The sequence below is a fragment of the Triticum urartu genome, chromosome 7A (genome assembly GCF_056163025.1).
Source record: "Triticum urartu cultivar PI428250 chromosome 7A, HENAU_Tu73, whole genome shotgun sequence".
NCBI classification, from domain to species: Eukaryota; Viridiplantae; Streptophyta; class Magnoliopsida; order Poales; family Poaceae; genus Triticum; species Triticum urartu.
Window position 1 is genome coordinate 347,567,464 of NC_141879.1, and position 17,552 is coordinate 347,585,015.

Genomic DNA, 17,552 nt, shown 5'->3' on the forward strand with positions numbered 1-17,552 from the left:
ATCGTCCGGAAGGAGGCCGGTGATGACGCTGCCGGAGGAACAGCCGAAAGATGAGGCAGCGGTCTGGCAATACGCGACGAAGGCGTCGAGGCCATCGTACTCCAACATGACGGCCCGCCACCCACCTTCTTGGTCTTCCCCATCTCTCCAACGCCAGCCGCCCAAGGCGACGAACCCGAGAAGTTCAAGGAGCTGGCGATGCATATGATGGTGCTACCGACGTCACCCAGGAATGGTGTGCCCAACGCCTAGTCGGACCAGTCATCCTCCCGCCCACTACCCTCGTCGTCGTTGTCGTTGTCCTCCTCGTCACTCTCGCCCGAAGTGGAGCTTTCGCCATCGGTCAAGCTCTCCGCACAGCACCCTATCCTATGTCCCGAGCGCCCGAAGACCTTAACGGAGAGCAAATCGCTCTTCGCTAGCTCGAAGAAGAGGATGTGTCCATCCATTAAGCAATGGGCACGTGCAAAGGTTTTCCAGCCCCAGCAAAGGTGCATCACTTGAGGGGCGGGGAACCCTGTGTTCACCCACATGTCGCCATGGCAACACCCCTTCATGTGAAGCCTCAGCCGCGGTGGCTGGTCGATCTCCAGCACCCTCACGAATGCCCGGGGAATACGAACGCGGCGGCGCAGTGGCCCACGCAGCTGCAGGATAAACTCGAGCGCCGAGTCCCCGACATGGCCGCTTGGCAAAGCAGGAGGAGTTGGCGGAGGAGATGGCGACGGAGATGGAGATGATGCAGGCACCCCCTTCGACGACCGCCTCTGCCACGACTGCCTCGCCGTCCGCAGCCCCGTCCGGCGGCCCCGCCTCGAGCGTGGCCGTCACCCTGGGCATCTGGATCTTCCTTGAACGCCGCAGCCCTCTAGCGGGAGGAGGACATGGTCGCCTCCGCAAAAGAACGGCCGCGGCCACGCCCCCTCGACATGACTGTGTGTGGTGATGGAGACGAAGGGGAGACGCGGGGAGATGCTCTTCCTCCTACCTCTGAGTTCTCGTTTTATAGTTGGGGAGGGGAGGCTGAAAGACTAGCTCTACGCCCCTGAAGAGCCCGCTCGAATCCGGCTCATTAAAGTGGCAGAAAGCGAGGCTATCGACCACCCTCACCTCCAAATCGAAGGCACGTGAGTATTGACCCCTGCATGCCTTCCCATATTCCATGCGTCTGTCACCTACCCCGTGCCGTGCATGCATCGTACGTGGCATAAGGAGCAGGCGTAGTGGGTAACATGGAACGATGGTTCCAAGGCCGAGAGAGTAAATGAGCGGCGGCTCCACCGTTTTGAGAGAACACGCAAACCGCCTCTTTACTGTTCACCATGGATGACACAAACATGTTGCGGTCATTCCGCGCACGACCGCCATGTCACGCATTCAACATGGGTCATGGGGAAGCGCAACGGGTGAGGGAATTACCGTGGTAAAACTCAGCCCCGCATGCCCGCGCACCGTTTTGGGCCTAGCCCAACAACGCATCGCGCTTATGTATGGCCCAGGTCCAGCGGCTCCTGTCGATGCAAAAAAGTAGGGGCTCTCTTTTATACCCCTTTACTTGTGCGCGGATAGTTAGAGCCATGCCTGCAGCCATACCTAGCGGGGCAGAGGAAGCAAAAACACAAGACAACCAGAACAATGCCAAGACCAGAGACACAAAGAACAAGAGGGCAAGGTGGACTCCCCCAGCAAGACCCTTGCCAGGGCGGCCGCCGCAGCCCCGGCAAGAGCCTTGCCGGGGCAACTTGCCCAACACCAGCAGAGCGCGCCACCCTTGAGCCCAAGAGTTCCAACACCATTAACCACATTGGAACCAAGGCTCGGGAGGCACCTCCATGGTGACATACAAATCTTTGTGAAGACAAAGGGCCCACAAGACTAGACGATGACCAGAATACAAGACAATCGCAAGCCCCCTTGCCGAGGATGCCCCTGAGGCCCCGACAAGGCTCCTCGCCGAAAACACTCGCATGGCCCCGGCAAGACTCTTGCCGAGGGCGATCACAAGACCCCGGCAAGTCATTTGCCAGGAATATACGTGAGACCGCGACAAGACCTTGCTGCCCCGTCACTGCCCCAGCTCAGCGACCAATCCACCAACTGAGGCTAGAACCCACGTGGTAGTAGGTGGATGCTAATCTAGTTAGTCAAGCACCTGCGTGGTGGCATGCAGATCTTCGTGAAGACCCTAACACCACGCCATCTTAGCAGCCTGCTAGCTTACGTGGCGCTGCATGCCTCGTTGGCCTGGACGCGTGTCGGAGCAAGGCGGAATGACGACGGACGGGGCGGACCTCGTTGCCATCCCCAATAAAGCAAACGGGACACCAAAGGAGCGCATTTAATGCACCTTGTCCCATAATGACAGGTGATAAGCTTGTACACTGTACACCTTTCCACCTCCTCTGTGCCACTGTGGCGACCCCTTTTTGACTATAAAAGGATGCCCGAGGCGTACTGGAGAAGGATTTGGATCTTTTGGACTACGCATGCACTGCAGCTACTTCAGAAGCTCAAGAACACTCAAATATACACCAAAGCAGGACTAGGGCATTACGCATCCTTGCGGCCCGAACCTGGGTAAATGATCTTTGTGCTGGCTACTAGACCCGCTCTTTGCACAACCCCGCGCATGCCAACCGTAGAAGGGAACCTAGTGATTCCATAGGTGTTGTTTCCACCGACAGTGTGCATGCATAAATCAAGATTGATGGTAGCAAACAAGTGGATAGATCCAAAACTAATGATAGCAGGTAGATTATAGCTTCAGTTTAAGAAAGATGGACAATGAATCATCTACTGTTTGTTGCCCACCCAACATGAACCACATAGAAGACCCCAGCTGAACTAGATAGTAGACAGATACTATTCGTTGCTGCCTCAATATGGGACCCACGGGAATTTTAAAACTCAAGTTTGAATGATAAAGTAGCAGGTAATAATAACTGATGTATAACATAAGCAAACATGAAAGACTGCGACCTCTCTTTCTGAACTGTGTAGTCCTCGGGTTTATCTGCTCAGTCGATAATGGTAATGCAGTTGGCGTGGCTTTAGTGAACGCTTCTATCGATGGTGCACCTCGGGTGGGGTGGATGACGGCACGACAGGAGCAGGACATAACACACAGAGTTTTTTTTGATGCCTATGTGAAAATGAAGTAAATCTATAAGGGCTCCTTAGAATTGGAGGATTCTATAAACACAGGGGGAGGAAAACCACAAGAATAGGATAGGGATGCACGTGCAAAACAGAGCATTTGGAAACATAGGATTTTTGCGAACCTCGGTGTTTGGTTCACATGAATTGGAAGAACATAGGAATGGAGAAACATGGTCAATGTCAAACCACGTGAAAATGAAAAAAATAACAATCTTCTTATGACTGTAATGCAATTAGTCCTGTTCTTCATGCATATTAATTTGAAAAGGATGTCCAACTGGATATTAAAACTCCTACCATTTTTCTTTGAAAGAGACACCAAAGGAAAAAAAATCCTGAAGTTTTGCTTTGCTCCGCTCCTAACCAAATGCACGAATAGTAGTACCATAGTAGTTCCATAGCAAAGGATCCCTGAGGGATCGACATGAATGCAGAGTAACAAAGTGATGCAATGAGTGTACAACCTCTTTGGCATAGCCTTGTCGACCTCAACATCATTGGGTTGGACATGGAGGATGGTGATGCTGGTCTGACTGTTGGAGGCGGGGAAGAAGATCTGAGGCCTTTGGAAATGGCGCCGAGGGTACTGCTTCGCTGTGATGGACGGTTCCGTCGTTGGAGCAGCTCCGGTGAGGTGTGCGGCGGCGAGGCTGAAGCAGGACAATACAGACAATGTTAATCTGAAGTGGGACTCTAATATCATCTGCAATATATGATGTAAAATACATCAACCAAAAGTGCTAGATGTAAAACGCATCAGCCGCACCATGGCCGCTCCGACAGATGCTATAAATACTATTTACTCCGAACTTAACTGAAGAAACTGAACTTTACAGTGAAAACTGAATTTTACTGTCGAAACTGATTGAATTAGTAGAAGAGCATTGCAATAGATGTTTAGGGCGTTCGAGAACTAGTAGCAGAGAAACAGTGATCTAAATCAGCAGACGCTCGAGCAAGGAATGCACTAGCAGAGAGCAAGTCGTGCAGCAGAACCGCAAGCAAGTGCTAAAGCAGCAACTCCTGTAGCTGCCAAAGGTCGTGCAGCAGCAGCAGTAGCAGCGTGAGCGAGAGCAAGACCAGAGCAGCAGCACGAATGAGAGCAAGAGTGGAGCAGCAGCGTGACCGACAGCAATATCAGAGCAGAGCAGCAGCACGAACGAAAGCAAGAGCAGTGCAGCAGCGTGACCGACAGCAAGAATAGAGCCGCAGCGCGAGCGAGAGCCGGAGCAGCAGCAACACCGCGAGCGAGAGTCAGAGCAGCTGCATCTAGTGCTGGTGTGGAAGTCACCGCCAAGGAAGCAATGACATGGGGGACGGACACCATGGATGAAGTGGCCAGCGACGACGCCGTCGATGGAGACCCGCCATGGCTGCTCGGTATCGAGCCCCGGCAGCCCCGTGAGATTGAATGAAAGATAAAATGCAGCGGTGAGTGCAGAACCTCCTTGGTGGCGCCGAGATAGCCTCGGCTTCATCGGAGGAATTGGTGAGGGTGTTGCTGTTCTGGTGGGGCAGGTCAAGACGGTGCTGTGGGGATCGAGGTGGCGCGATAGACGAGGCGAACGTCAGGGCAGCTCCTTGGAGGTGGAGGACGGGGCGGCTGATCCAGCGGGATGACGAGATCGACGATGGATCCTCATCCGGTGCGGTGGATAAGGGACGACTTCGTCGGGGAAGAGTCTCCGGCTGGGCGACGGTCGGGAGGCCGACCAAGGAGCATGGGGTTTCATAGGTTTTGGCAGCCTCGGTGTACGAATGGGGGCGAAGGGGAAGGTAGGGGGAGCCATGGCTCAGGGACGCGCTTGTCCAAAATGTAGGGTAAGTGACCAGCGAACCCCCACCGGTTTTGACACTGCAACGTCGAACCGGCATTTCTGGCTGAGGGGTAGAAGGGGGATTTCACGTGTCTGGGCTGCGGGACCGATTTCGGATGAGGAGGGAGTTTTCGCGCGCATCTTTCGGGATAACAAGGCATGGCATGGGTTGAAGAGGCTGGAGTTTGAAAGCAGATGAGACAAAAGATACTCGAGCTTGAAAATTTCGGGATAACAAGGCGCGGATTCCTTGTTCGACAAAACAAACTTAACATGTACAAAAAAACAATTCATAAAAGAAACAAGAGAGTCATGTCCCCTTTTACTATATTGCTATAAATGTCATTGAAAAAACTACAAGAAAAATGTTAAAAAATCGGGAGAACAAGATTACCCTGTACAGTACCAAATCGATTCGCACTTGCCTCAACAACAACAACAACAAAATCAATTCCCACCAAAAGAAAGAGTCGTGTACCTTTTTATATGACTACAAATGCCAGGATCTTGAATTTCAATTTTTGAATCCACGTTATGTTGAATTCGAATATATCGCTAGGTAACCTTGCGGTTTATAATGGATGTAGTCCTACATTTTGATCTTCCATCATATATGAATATTTTACTCCACCCTATGAACATATATATTGTGGTCTACCATATAGACTAAATTTGAATCAATTTTCCTTATTCGAATACGATTGTTGTCAAGTTATACAATCATTTAAATATTATCTTGATAACAAAAAACATGCATATAGCAGTAATCGTATTTCACTATAAACTACATGTGACATACGATCTCCAATTCAAATATTTGTATCCATTTTATGTTGAATTCAAATCAGAGTACATTGGTCTAGGTGGTGAGATGTTCGGGAGAATCTAAACCCTGTTTTCATATGTCTATAATTCTTGGCTGAATTGGTACAAGTTTTGGTATAAGCTTCTTGCAAAATTGGAGATTCTCTCAACAAGCCTCATGGTTTCGAGAGGGAACATGTCACCTTTGTGTGTGAAATGATATACACTGCCTCCCCCAGATTTTCTTTACAGAGGCAACATAGAACTATATGTGTGCCCTGTTAAATTTAGAATTATTCTGGGTTCGTTTGGCATTTTTATACATTAATTGAGTTTCTATACATTTAATGTGCATAATCCAAATTTAAACTGCAAGCACATGCTCCACTGCACCAAAGTTGGTTGAAAAATCACATGTGTGTCCTTGGGTGAATTTCTAGGTCCCATGCAAGAAATGGGAATGAAATTCAAACATCTGGGCATCGTGACTTGGCCGGGAACATCGAGAAACTTGGTTTTTAAATTCATGTAAATCCAAAACTCGCCAGGAAATCATGAAACTTGGCATGCTGTCATGTCGTGGCACTAACATGTTGTGGTAAAAAATTGGGCATATTTGGAACAAGTTTTGGTATAAGCTTCTTGCAAACCGGAGCTTCTCTCAAGAAGGCTCGTGGTTCTAAGAGGGAACGTGTCACCTTTGAGTGTGAAACGATATACGATGCCCCCCTTGAGTTTCTTTACAAAGGCAACATAGAATTACATGAGTGCCCTGTTAAATTTTGGAATTATTCTGGGTTCGTTTGGCCTTTTTTATACATTAATTGAGTTTCTGGTCATTTAATGTGCATAATTCAAATTTGAACTACAAGCACAAGCTCCCGTGCACCAAAGTTTGTTGAAAAACACATGTGTGACCTCAGGTGAATTTCTAGGTCCCATGCAAGAAATGGGAATGAAATTCAAACACCTGGGCATCATGGCTCGGCCAAGAACATTGAGAAACTTGGTTTTAAAATTCTTGTAAATCCCAAACACGCCTGAAAATCATGAAACTTGGCATGGTGTCATGTCATGGTACAACCATGCCGTGGTAAAAAAAATGGCCGAATAGGAACAAATTTTGGTATAAGCTTCTTACAAACCGGAGCTTCTCTCAAGAAAGCTCGTGGTTCTGAGAGGGAACGTGTCACCTTTGAGTGTGAAACAATATATGCTGCCCCCTTGAGTTTCTTTACAGAGGCAACATAGAACTACATGAGTTCCCTGTTAAATTTTGGAATTATACCGGGTTCGTTTGGCCTTTTTTATACATTAATTGATTTTCTGGTCGTTTAATGTGCATAATTCAAATTTGAACTACAAGAACATGCTCCTGTGCACCAAAGTTTCTTCAAAAATTGCATGTGTGTCCTCGGGTGAATTTCTAGGTCCCATGCAAGAAATGGGAATGAAATTCAAATATCTGGGCATCGTGGCTTGGCTGTGAACATTGAGAAACTTGGTTTTAAAATTCTTGTAAATCCAAAACACGCCTGAAAATCATGAAACTTGGCATAGTGTCATGTCAAGGTACTACCATGTTGTGGTAAAAAATTGGCCGAATGGGAACAAGTTTTGGTATAAGCTTCTTTCAAACCGGAGCTTCTCTCAAGAAGGTTCGTGGTTCTGAGAGGGAACGTGTCACCTTGGTGTGCATAATTCAAATTTGAAAGACAAGCACATGCTCCAGTGCACCAAAGCTGGTTGAAAAATCACATGTGTGTCCTTGGGTAAATTTCTAGGTCCCATGCAAGAAATGGGAATGAAATTCAAACATCCGGGCGTCGTGGCTCGGCTGGAAACATTGAGAAACTTGGTTTTTTAATTCATGTAAATCCAAAACACGCATGAAAATCATGAAACTTGCCTTGGTGTCATGACATGGCACCAACATGTTGTGGTAATTTTGTTATCCGATTAGCGAAGGCGCACACATTAACAATCAACAAAGTCATTTTGGAACAAGTGTTGTCACATTACAATCGGAAACACATGTATTATAGAAACCGTGGGCGTTCTATTTACCATCTATGTGCCGCCACGAGTCCCTTTTTTTCATTAGCTAGGAGGCGTCATGTAGGGTAGCTATTTGAGTACGGGAGGCGTGCGATCAGACCCCTGCGCGTGCTTATCGGGAGGAGGGCCCTTTGACCTCCATCTGCCGTCCACCTCTCTCCCAAGGTCTCCATTAATGGCGCTCGAGCCTCTGTTTAATGGCGTGATTATGTCTCACTCGATTGAGATTAAGAGAGAGAAAATAAAATCCGAAAAGAAAATTTTGCACGGATCTTGATGTAAGATCCGACGGACCTATATAGCATCTACTGCGACTTATAGCAAGACTGATGAATATATATGAGGATGACGAGAGCGGATAATAATTGTCTTACATAATTAGGAAGATAATTTAAAAAGCCACATGCGGCTACGCCCGAAATACACAAGGGCAAAAGAAGAAGGAAGACGCATTCAACGATCTGGCTCGCTGATCTCTACTTTCTTTATGCGCTGCAGGTCACAGAGAGTAGTTCTCGCGGCGAGTGGCGATGATCTCTTTCATCAGTTTCATGTCCTTAATACGCTGCTTGGCAGCATCCCCGGATTCCTCCACCATCCTGTTGTGCTCGATGCGGAGCATTGCATTCTCATCCATAAGTTTCTTGATGATGACGCATGTCCTCTGCAACAAGGCAGCAGTCTCCTCCGCCTACTTCACCCTTCCGGTGATCTTCAACCTCAGTAGGTCGCGCTCGGCACGGAACTTCGCATTGCCCTCCCCTAGTTGACGAATGACGCCGGTAGCCTCGTCCTGCAACCTCACCCAACCGGAGATCTGATCCCTTTGGCTATGGACGATCGCATGCATGCGCCTGTAAGAGTCCTCGTCTACCCGCAAGAAATTTTCCCAAGCCGTCGTGGCACGGCGGGACCTCCATGCTGCTTCGGCCGGGACATCTCTGCTGCTTCCGCGGCATGGTCGTACCAGTTTGCTACATCGACGGCGCGGTTCCGTGTTGCTCCGACGGAGCGGCGGGACCTCTGTGCTGCTACAGCTGTGTGGCTGGACATGTCGGTTGCTTTCGCAGAGAGGCGGGACATCTCTCATGCTTCCTCTTCCATGCTCGCCTCTCCCTGGTGGAAACCTCTCGACCTAGAACTCACGCTAGCCATGGCAGACGCAAGGGAACGATGCTGAATGACTTGATTGTTTTTTGTGGATGAGGAGTTGAGGAGGAATGTGCAGTCATCTTTGCATAGTAGTATTTATAATCGAGTACTACTAATACGCTCCTAAGTGGGAAACCATTTAGGTTGTGATCAGTGTGAACAGGTTTGCAACTAAATATAGCATGGTAGTAGTAATTTGGAATGTGATGAGACACAAGCTCAAAATTTATTGCGGTTCTAGTTCCGAAGTTCTGCACTATTCCTGGATGGCATAACGTAGGCACGTGTTCTCGGCCGTGGTGTAGCATATGCCATGGTACTTCTTTTTCTACTGCTGTGTACGTGCAATAATTGGCACCATCGGATACATATCTTACGGTTATTGGGGTGTTCGACAAGAATAGACTCGTGGCGAGCTGTAGACTAGTCTTTTTTCACACGATTACATCGACATATATCATCTCCCTCCCTCTTTCCCACGCACACATCTATATCTTGGGACTTCTCGCACGCACCATCTCTAGCTCCCTAGGTCGGTGCCACCCACATACACTTGTACTCTGAGTTTAGCCCTCCATCCCAAATTACTTGTCGCAGGTATGGATGTATCTAGATGTATTTTAGTTCTAGATGCATCCATTTCTGCGACAAGTAATTTGCGACGGGTAATTTGGGAGTATGTTATAGAGGAAGAGAAGAGGTGCACGCACACACTCGTCCTCTCTCACACACGCATCTGTATCTACGAATTGTAGTGTTCTCAACCATCCGATTGGATATATCATAGGTTTCATGTTGCTTGTTGGCCTTGAGATTGAGAAGTTTAAAACACGGAGGCTAAGCTAGAGGAGTGAGGTTTTGGTTAATGTGCGGGCCGCACACGGCACCAACACGACACGAGCTTCGTCTGCCTGGTGCGCAGTCGGGTGGGTTGTCCAAGTATGGACACAACCAGGCCCTCCTTGGTATCTGCGCCTCGACTTATTATGCGCAGAGAAATTAGGATCGGAGGGTGTACTACTAGTAGTACTCCTTTGATGTGTCGGGTCAACTCGCACAAGTATGCAACACTTCCTGAACAAACAAGCATATAAGTTGTTAGAGCATCTCCAATAGCATGTGTATATTTGGATGTCTATATATTCATATAGACAATGGTCTAAAATATTCCCTCATATACATGTCCAGTTTTGCATCAGAACGCCTATATACAGGGAGCATGACAGGTGGGCCATCGCTGGGGAGAGCAAAAAAACGTGGCTGCAGCTCAGTTTAGACGACGCCTTCACATTGTCCAGGCATGGACATTGTCGAGGTCGATTTAGAGGATGTATATATCTGGACGACCATATAGACAAGATGTTGGATGCTTGTTTTGGGCTCACGTCGTGGAAAACGAGTATGGACATCCATATAGACAAGCTATTGAAGATGCTCTTATACTTCTTACCCAAAGGATCTTTATATCCAACAGACACAAAATATCCATTCGACTGTTGGAAATTACTTTAAATGTTGATCTGATGTCGAAGTAATTGCTACATCGCCACCAAAACCCACCATCTCTTAAGCTAAAGTAGACCGAGCTAAACCCTATATTAGCATATTACTAAGATAAACAGAAGGCAATGTAGAAGCATTTACAACGTGAGCTTGTCAATCTAAATGTGGAGGGACACCAGCTTAGCCCAGGCCAGCAGCTTGGGTGGAACTGTGACGAAGGTCAGCTCCTGCATGGTGACGTCGCCGGGATCCTTGCTGCTTGTCACCTCCATTTCCACCTTGACGGCGTCGGTCCTGCCTTTGGGCTCCCCCGGCAGGCCGCTTGCCCACAGCTTGGCCACGTAGTGCGGCAGCTGGGACGCCCCGCTCTGATGCAGACGACCGACATAGCGATACGCCCGCCGATGTCGAGCACGCCCCCGACCAAGAAAAATGAGCGGTCGTCCTCCTCCATGAACAGCAAGAGCCGTGGCTACTACAGTGGCACTTGCAGCTAGTGCGCCTTGCCGTAGTGGATCCTGTGCACGGGCATGGGATGCATGGTACTAATGTGGTGGAAGAGCACCAGTGGCGGGCCTTCGTAGCCGTAGACTGGCACGGGGCATTTGCAGGGCGCATGCGGACACACACTCTGGTGTTCGGCGAGCTTGTGGTAAGTGACATAGAGCCCACAGCCTTTGTGCGGGCACTCCACCCTCATCAAGGAGAGGACGGCGTCCACCGCCGTGTTCCGCACGTCGAAGCCACCGCCGCGCTCGCACTTCTGGCACTACCATTGGTTCCCGGGGTGCTCGACGCGGTAGTCCGCGCAGCCCAGGTGCCCTCCCTTGCACTGCATAAATCAATCGAACAACACATCATTCAAGAAACCTACACCTTGCTCGATCGGCCGAACGGACAAGGTGTATTAGAACCTCGTACACTTGAGGCTTCAAGGGGCGGAGGCACAAGGGGTAGTGGAGCAAGCTGAGGTCCATCGAGACCACAGAGAGCTCCATCATCGGGTCCTGTTCCATCTGCATGATCTCGCCCTCCTCGTGCACAACCATCTCTCGCTTTATTAGGGCCGGGGCATTACAAAGCTTACCGTCACATAATATTCATACTACTTCTAGGTGCATTAAATTAACACATGCAAGTATCAAAAGGAGAGTCACGGCATGCATTGGTAAACGCAAATTATTGAAATATATTGAGTGCAGTGCTTTGATGTGTCGTGTCAACTCATACAATACGGAGAAGTTTGATTACTACAACGCCCTCTCCCTCGCGGACAGAGCTCTGGTGGCTGCATGATAGGTGGGCCACCCGCCTGTTGGGCCCACCTGTCATGCACACATAGGCAGGAGTAGTAAGTCAATGAAGTTGCATCCCTCCCTCACCCATGAGAGTGGTGGCTGGTAGGACAAGGAGAAGCTTTCGCTCGCTACACGCTCTCCCTCCCGCACGCGGTGGACATGCAGCAGTTCAATCGATGTCAGATGGCTAGAAGCATACTGTAGTACTACTCCACTGCAGTAGTACTCCATCATTGTTCGACTTCCTGAAGAGGCAAAGAGCCAAGCGCAGCCCGGAAGCTCATGTGGCAGTTTCATGTGTAGAGTAGTCTAGGGTAGCATGTACCGTGCCTGTAAGCTTAAAATCATTCGGGTTGGCTCAATGGTTTTTTTATTAAAATAATCTTCTGGCCCTACCTGTCATCCCGGTGATTGTAGTTTGCATGCTCATCTGCTCAAGACAGGAATATATATTTTAATTTGTGGTGGGGTAAATGTTAGAGGTTGTAGCAAATGGAGGATTCTACACTATGGGTCTTTTAGCCAAGTTTAGAGGCAACCATGTGGGGCCAGTGCTATGATGTGTCGCGTCAACTTGTACAACGAGGAGAAGCTTGATTTTACTACTACACGCCTTCTCCCTCGCCCATGCGCATGGTGGCTCACAGACGAGGACAGGCTTTTGCTTATACTAGTAATAATATACGTGTAATGCATGATTATATTATGTAGGATATTAGTTGCAGGTTATATTAGGTAAGTTATATCTATTGCATGTTGGTATTTGGTAAGATATCAATTACTTTTTCACGGGAATGGTAGGATATTAATTACATGGTAGATTTCAAGGGATAGCGTTGAGTCAAAACGTGTTTATAACCAATGGCAGTGGTGGGTAATTAGAGCGTTAAACGTGTTTGGTGGTCAACATTGGAGCGATTTGAACCGCTAGATAACATTATTTGACGGTCAAGAAAGTTTGGATCTGCCCATTTGGATCTTTTTATATTGGTATAGACTAATACTACAACAAGCTATCCAACAAGTTGTCTAGCACTACTCAGTTTTTCTATTAGAAGTTACAACTACTCAAAAATGCCATCGATCCGTGAGATGCCTGCTCAAAAATGCAATTAGATATCTCCAAAATGCCATCATTAACTTAGATGTTTGCTCAAAATGCCATTAGACATTGTGATTTTCACGTCAAAACCATTGACCATGTTACATGACAAAAATAATCCGATTCTCACAATGATAAGTGTGGCCCCGCTTGTTAGGAGTAACCAAGCGAACAATTTTACAGGAAAATAAGAATGCTGTTGGGATCAAGTAGGCCCCACACTTTATTTTACTGTAGTGAGATAGAGGGAGAGTTGGCATGTTCGTCCATCGGTATTTATGTCATTATAACATGGGAAAAGATATTTGAGTCACAATAATGGTATCCAGCACAACACACCCCTCAAATAAAACTAAGCACCCTGAAATTCTTTGACAAACTACACACCCTAAAATTCTTTGACAACTAAACTGTTGGCTATATGATGTTGGCCATATATATTATACGTATATAATGTGAAGAACGAGTGGTAGTCGTAGTACTATACCAACTAAAGATGAACTGTAAGAAATACTAGTATGTACGTACTGAAGAGTTAAAGTAACGAGAAGAAACATTATATAGTTCTGCTGGGGGCTCAGCACAACACACCCCTCAAATAAAACTAAGCACACCATAAATTAAACTAAGCAACTAATCTGGTACACGCTGCATTAGAACACCATGAGAAACGACACTGCCACCTTACTCGGAGTCCTCGTCCATGTCCTCGACTTCGTCCTTGTCCCTCTTCCTCTTGGCCGATATTTCTTTGCTTCAACCGCACACTTGGCTCTTGCTCTTCATCCAACCCTTGTAGATATTGAAACAAACGTAGCCATCCATTGTAGCGTAGTGGATGTGGTCTATATCTAGTACATTCCACTACCATGCAGGATGAAATGTGTGTGGCTAAATGGATTCATGCATAGTACTATGGGGCCCCAATTAGATGTCATGTCTACTCGACGCCCAATTAAATGGCTTTTGATGTCATGTCAAGCGTCGAGAAAATTACAGGTGATACGAAGCTTCCGAGAGCCATTGGATCTGAGATCGAACGGTTGCATGGCGTGATTCTAGACCTATGGGTGAATATCCTATCCTGGAGGGTTATTCTGCAAATTTTCAGCAACTTAGCATGCGAAGATCCAAGGGCTGCCTGCAGCCTGTATCATGGTCATGCCTACCACGACCATCGTCTCGCTCGCGCGGTCGCGCCCTTGGAGATTCAGGTTTGAGACTAAGTTTGCCTAAGGTTGCCACACCTAAGGTTAGGCAAGTTTGACCAACTTGGGTGGGTGTTTGGTTCAAGCCACACCTTAAGCAAGCCATACTAGGGTCCCATATCACATACACTCAAAAAGTGTAGCAAGATTCCCTTAGGCTTGCCAGCTTGTGGCTCTCATTTTGAAGAACTATAACCTTAAGCAAGTGTGGAAATATTAGGCAAGTTTGACCAAGTTAGGTGGGTGCTTGGTTCTAGCCACACCTAAGGCAAGAATTTTTTTATGAGCAGTGAACCCCACATGTCATAGACACAAAAAGTGTGGCAAAATTCCCTTAGGCAAGCCAAAGTGTGGCTAACAATTTGAGCAACTCAAGTTAGGCAAGTGTGGCAAGTGTGGAAAAAATAATGTGGCAACATAAGGCAAACATAGTCACAATCCAAACAGCCCCATTGTATGGCAAAGTGTGGCATGGTTAGGCCTAGAACCAAACATAAGGTTCTAGGACTAGCATTGCCACACTTTGCCACACATTTTTTCCAAACTTGCCTAATGTTAGTTCATCAAAATGAGAGCCACAAGTTGTCAAGCTTAAGGGAATCTTGCCACACTTTTTGTGTCTATGCAATGTGGGGCCTGAGTGTGGCTTGGCTAAGATGTGGCTTGAACCAAACACTCACCTAAGTTGGTCAAACTTGCCTAACCTTAGTTGTGGCAATCTTTGGCTAATTTAGTCACAAACCAAACAGCATAACATGGTGTGTTAGGCTATCTGATGTTGGCATGTCATACATAGTCATCACTTAGTCACTCATACTACAACAAGGTTAGCTATAAGGTTGGCTATAAGAGTATTTTTTGTTTACTTCTCTCTATCTCTTTCTTCGTAGTATTTATTGCATTTGCCAAGGAGTGACCTCTTCCAATGAAATGGTGCTTAGATGAGGTGCTATGGGCATTAAATAGCTTAGTAAATCTAGTCCCCAATGCATAGGTGCTTAATTTTTTGTTGCTAAGTTTGCTTCATCCAGGTACACGCGCTTAGCACCATTTCTTCCTCGGGTCACAAAACCAGCCTCTCTCTTATTAATTAACTTGCCACATCAGACTTTATGCCTATGTGGCAGGCTTAGCACATGTAGGATCAAGTACAATAGTGGGCTATAAGCCCGCTTTGCATGGCATTTTTTCATATGTGGGGGAAAGAGGCAAGGAAAAAGTGGAGGAGTGGGCTCTCATGCAAGAGCCAACCTCTACATGGTGGAGCATCGGGAGAGGTACCTGTATGGAGGTGGTCAGGAGTCGGGAGACTCACGCCGGTCGTAGCGCCGTAGTTAAAATGATAATGGCAAGTGAAATCATCGGGCCCCACCTGTCCAACAGTAACTCACTATCAAATCACACAGCCCTACGTTTGCAGCAGCCTACTCCCTCATCATCTCGCGTCTCCGTCGAACCGACTAGGAGGAACTTCCCCGCCTACCGCATGGGAAAAGCCCCGCCCTCGACTTTTAAACAATACATTATACTAATCTTGTATCGATGGATTGCCACATACACAAATTGAAACGCTTGTTGTGGAGATAAAAAGATAATCACTCCAATGTATATGTACGCAGGGGCCTGAGCGCTTTCTTTACTATGGTTGCTCTCTTCATTCTCTCATCCTCTCCAGATCTAAACAAGACAACGGTAGCGACATTTTCTCTCTGCTCACCGCTGGTCACAGATCCGGCCGGATCCCTTCGGTTGGTGTCTATAGAGGACTAGGTGCATCGTTCACGCGGTCCTCGCCGGCGAGGGAGGAAACCCACAGCTGCAAGAGGGGCCCGATCCTCTGCCCGTGCCGTTCTCTCTAACACAGCGTCGGCTCGGGAGGTCCTCCAACCCTTCTTCCTCCCTGCCATATTGTGCAAGAATACGACCTACCGTCGCCCACATCCCGACGACCCTCAGGTGTAAGTGCCTCCTTGTTATGCGAAAAAAACCATTCCTCCCGATGATAGCTGGGCCCCGACAGATTTGGTGGCTGACTTGTGGGCCTATTAAGCAGACGTGTACACAGGGCTTTGTCAACTTAATCAACAAATGATTCTAGCAGCTGGACCGTTGGATGTTAATCCAACAGTCGTGCTCCTTCTTCAACCTCTATTCTTGCTCATGTCTCCCATGGGCGGTAGTGCTGCCGCGCACCCGAACCAGTCCAGTTTCCTACTCCTCTCCATCTACGACTCCATTGCCGCGTCTTCCCCATCTTTGGGTCATTCCAGTCTGGGGCCTCGCCGTCATCCACCGGCCATGGTGCGCTCGGCACGGTGTGGTCAATGTGGTCAATAAATGAGAGTCATTGGAAGATGACTATACATGAGAGGCTCAGAGTGGGGACGCACCACGCCCATGGACGCATGCATGCAACTGCATCCTTTTTACCCTGAAAAATAATGTTTTCTCCCCCTGACTACTTGGACCCACCAGCTACATCTTCGCACGCAAGGAAGTGCGTCCATATTACAGGCAAAAAAATGATTCGCCCCCCTCACTGCTAGAACCCACCAGCTACATCTTTGCATGCAAGGAAGTGTCTGATAGTCGGGACCCACCCGGTCGAAGCGTACATAGCATTGTCATTCTTGTCGGGAACGTGTATGTACATACTGGTCAGTCGGTCTGTCTACAGGCTGCAGCGATGAACCGTGGCCGTGTAAGGAAGGGCATGTGTTGTAGTAGAGGCGCAAATGTAGCATGCACACGTACGTATAGCGGCTAGGATGCAATAAAGTAAATACGACCACGTACATACATATGGGAGGGGTCTCGAACGCCTACTCGCGCATACATTCGGCCAGGACTCGTGTACATGGCTGGGTCGGAACCGAGAAGCTGCGCCGTCGTCATGATCATGGGGAGGCAACCGGCTGGGTCGGAACAGAATGTGTCGTCGTGTTCATCGGGAGCCAACCGCCTTGGACGGAACAGCCGATGGAAACGAGGCCTGGCGTACTGCAGAAAGGAGGAAACGGCCTTGTGTTCGACCGGCCACAGTGGAAACGGGATCCTGTTCATTGGGTGGAGTCTGGCATACTGTAAAACAGAGGAAACAGACCTCCTATGGCCGAAATGGGGTCCTATTGATCGGGAGGGGTGTGGCATACCGCAAAACGGAGGACACGGACTTGTGTTGGAGCGCTACGGTCGAAGCGGGGGTCATGTTCATTGGGAGGGGTGTGGTGTACTACAAAACGGGACTCCACGGGATATTGTTCATCTCCACCATCGACCTCCTCCAGCGTCCACCTGCGACTGTTCATCCACGGGCTCCTGTTCATCTAGCCTCCACCGCGCGCTCCTCCATCGGCTACTGTTCAACCAGCCCTCTCCACGGGGTCCTGTTCAACCACCCCTCCACTGGCTACTATTCATCCGGTCCTCCACCGGCTACTGTTCATCCATC

The 17,552-nt window shown here is 48.3% G+C and overlaps 1 protein-coding gene across 1 annotated transcript; it reads right to left on the reverse strand.

Annotated features, from left to right (window-relative positions):
- Positions 1-10,651: 10,651 nt before the first annotated feature.
- On the reverse strand, positions 10,652-11,542 carry LOC147959564 (uncharacterized). Its single transcript, XM_087532723.1, has 3 exons — positions 11,408-11,542; positions 11,267-11,325; positions 10,652-10,859 (listed from the first exon to the last, which is right to left on the reverse strand). The coding sequence occupies exons 1-3, from the start codon at positions 11,540-11,542 to the stop codon at positions 10,652-10,654; spliced, it is 402 nt and encodes a 133-aa protein (XP_087388849.1).
- Between the last annotated feature and the right edge of the window lie 6,010 nt (positions 11,543-17,552).

Excerpts from the sequence above, each read along its gene's own strand:
- LOC147959564 (XM_087532723.1), bottom strand. The coding sequence starts at position 11,542 with ATGGTTGTGCACGAGGAGGGCGAGATCATGCAGATGGAACAGGACCCG. Across the intron at positions 11,326-11,407 it reads TGAAGCCTCAAGTGTACGAG|TGCAAGGGAGGGCACCTGGG; the intron begins GTTCTAATACAC and ends TGATTTATGCAG. Across the intron at positions 10,860-11,266 it reads GAGCACCCCGGGAACCAATG|CGGGGCGTCCCAGCTGCCGC; the intron begins GTAGTGCCAGAA and ends TCTGCATCAGAG.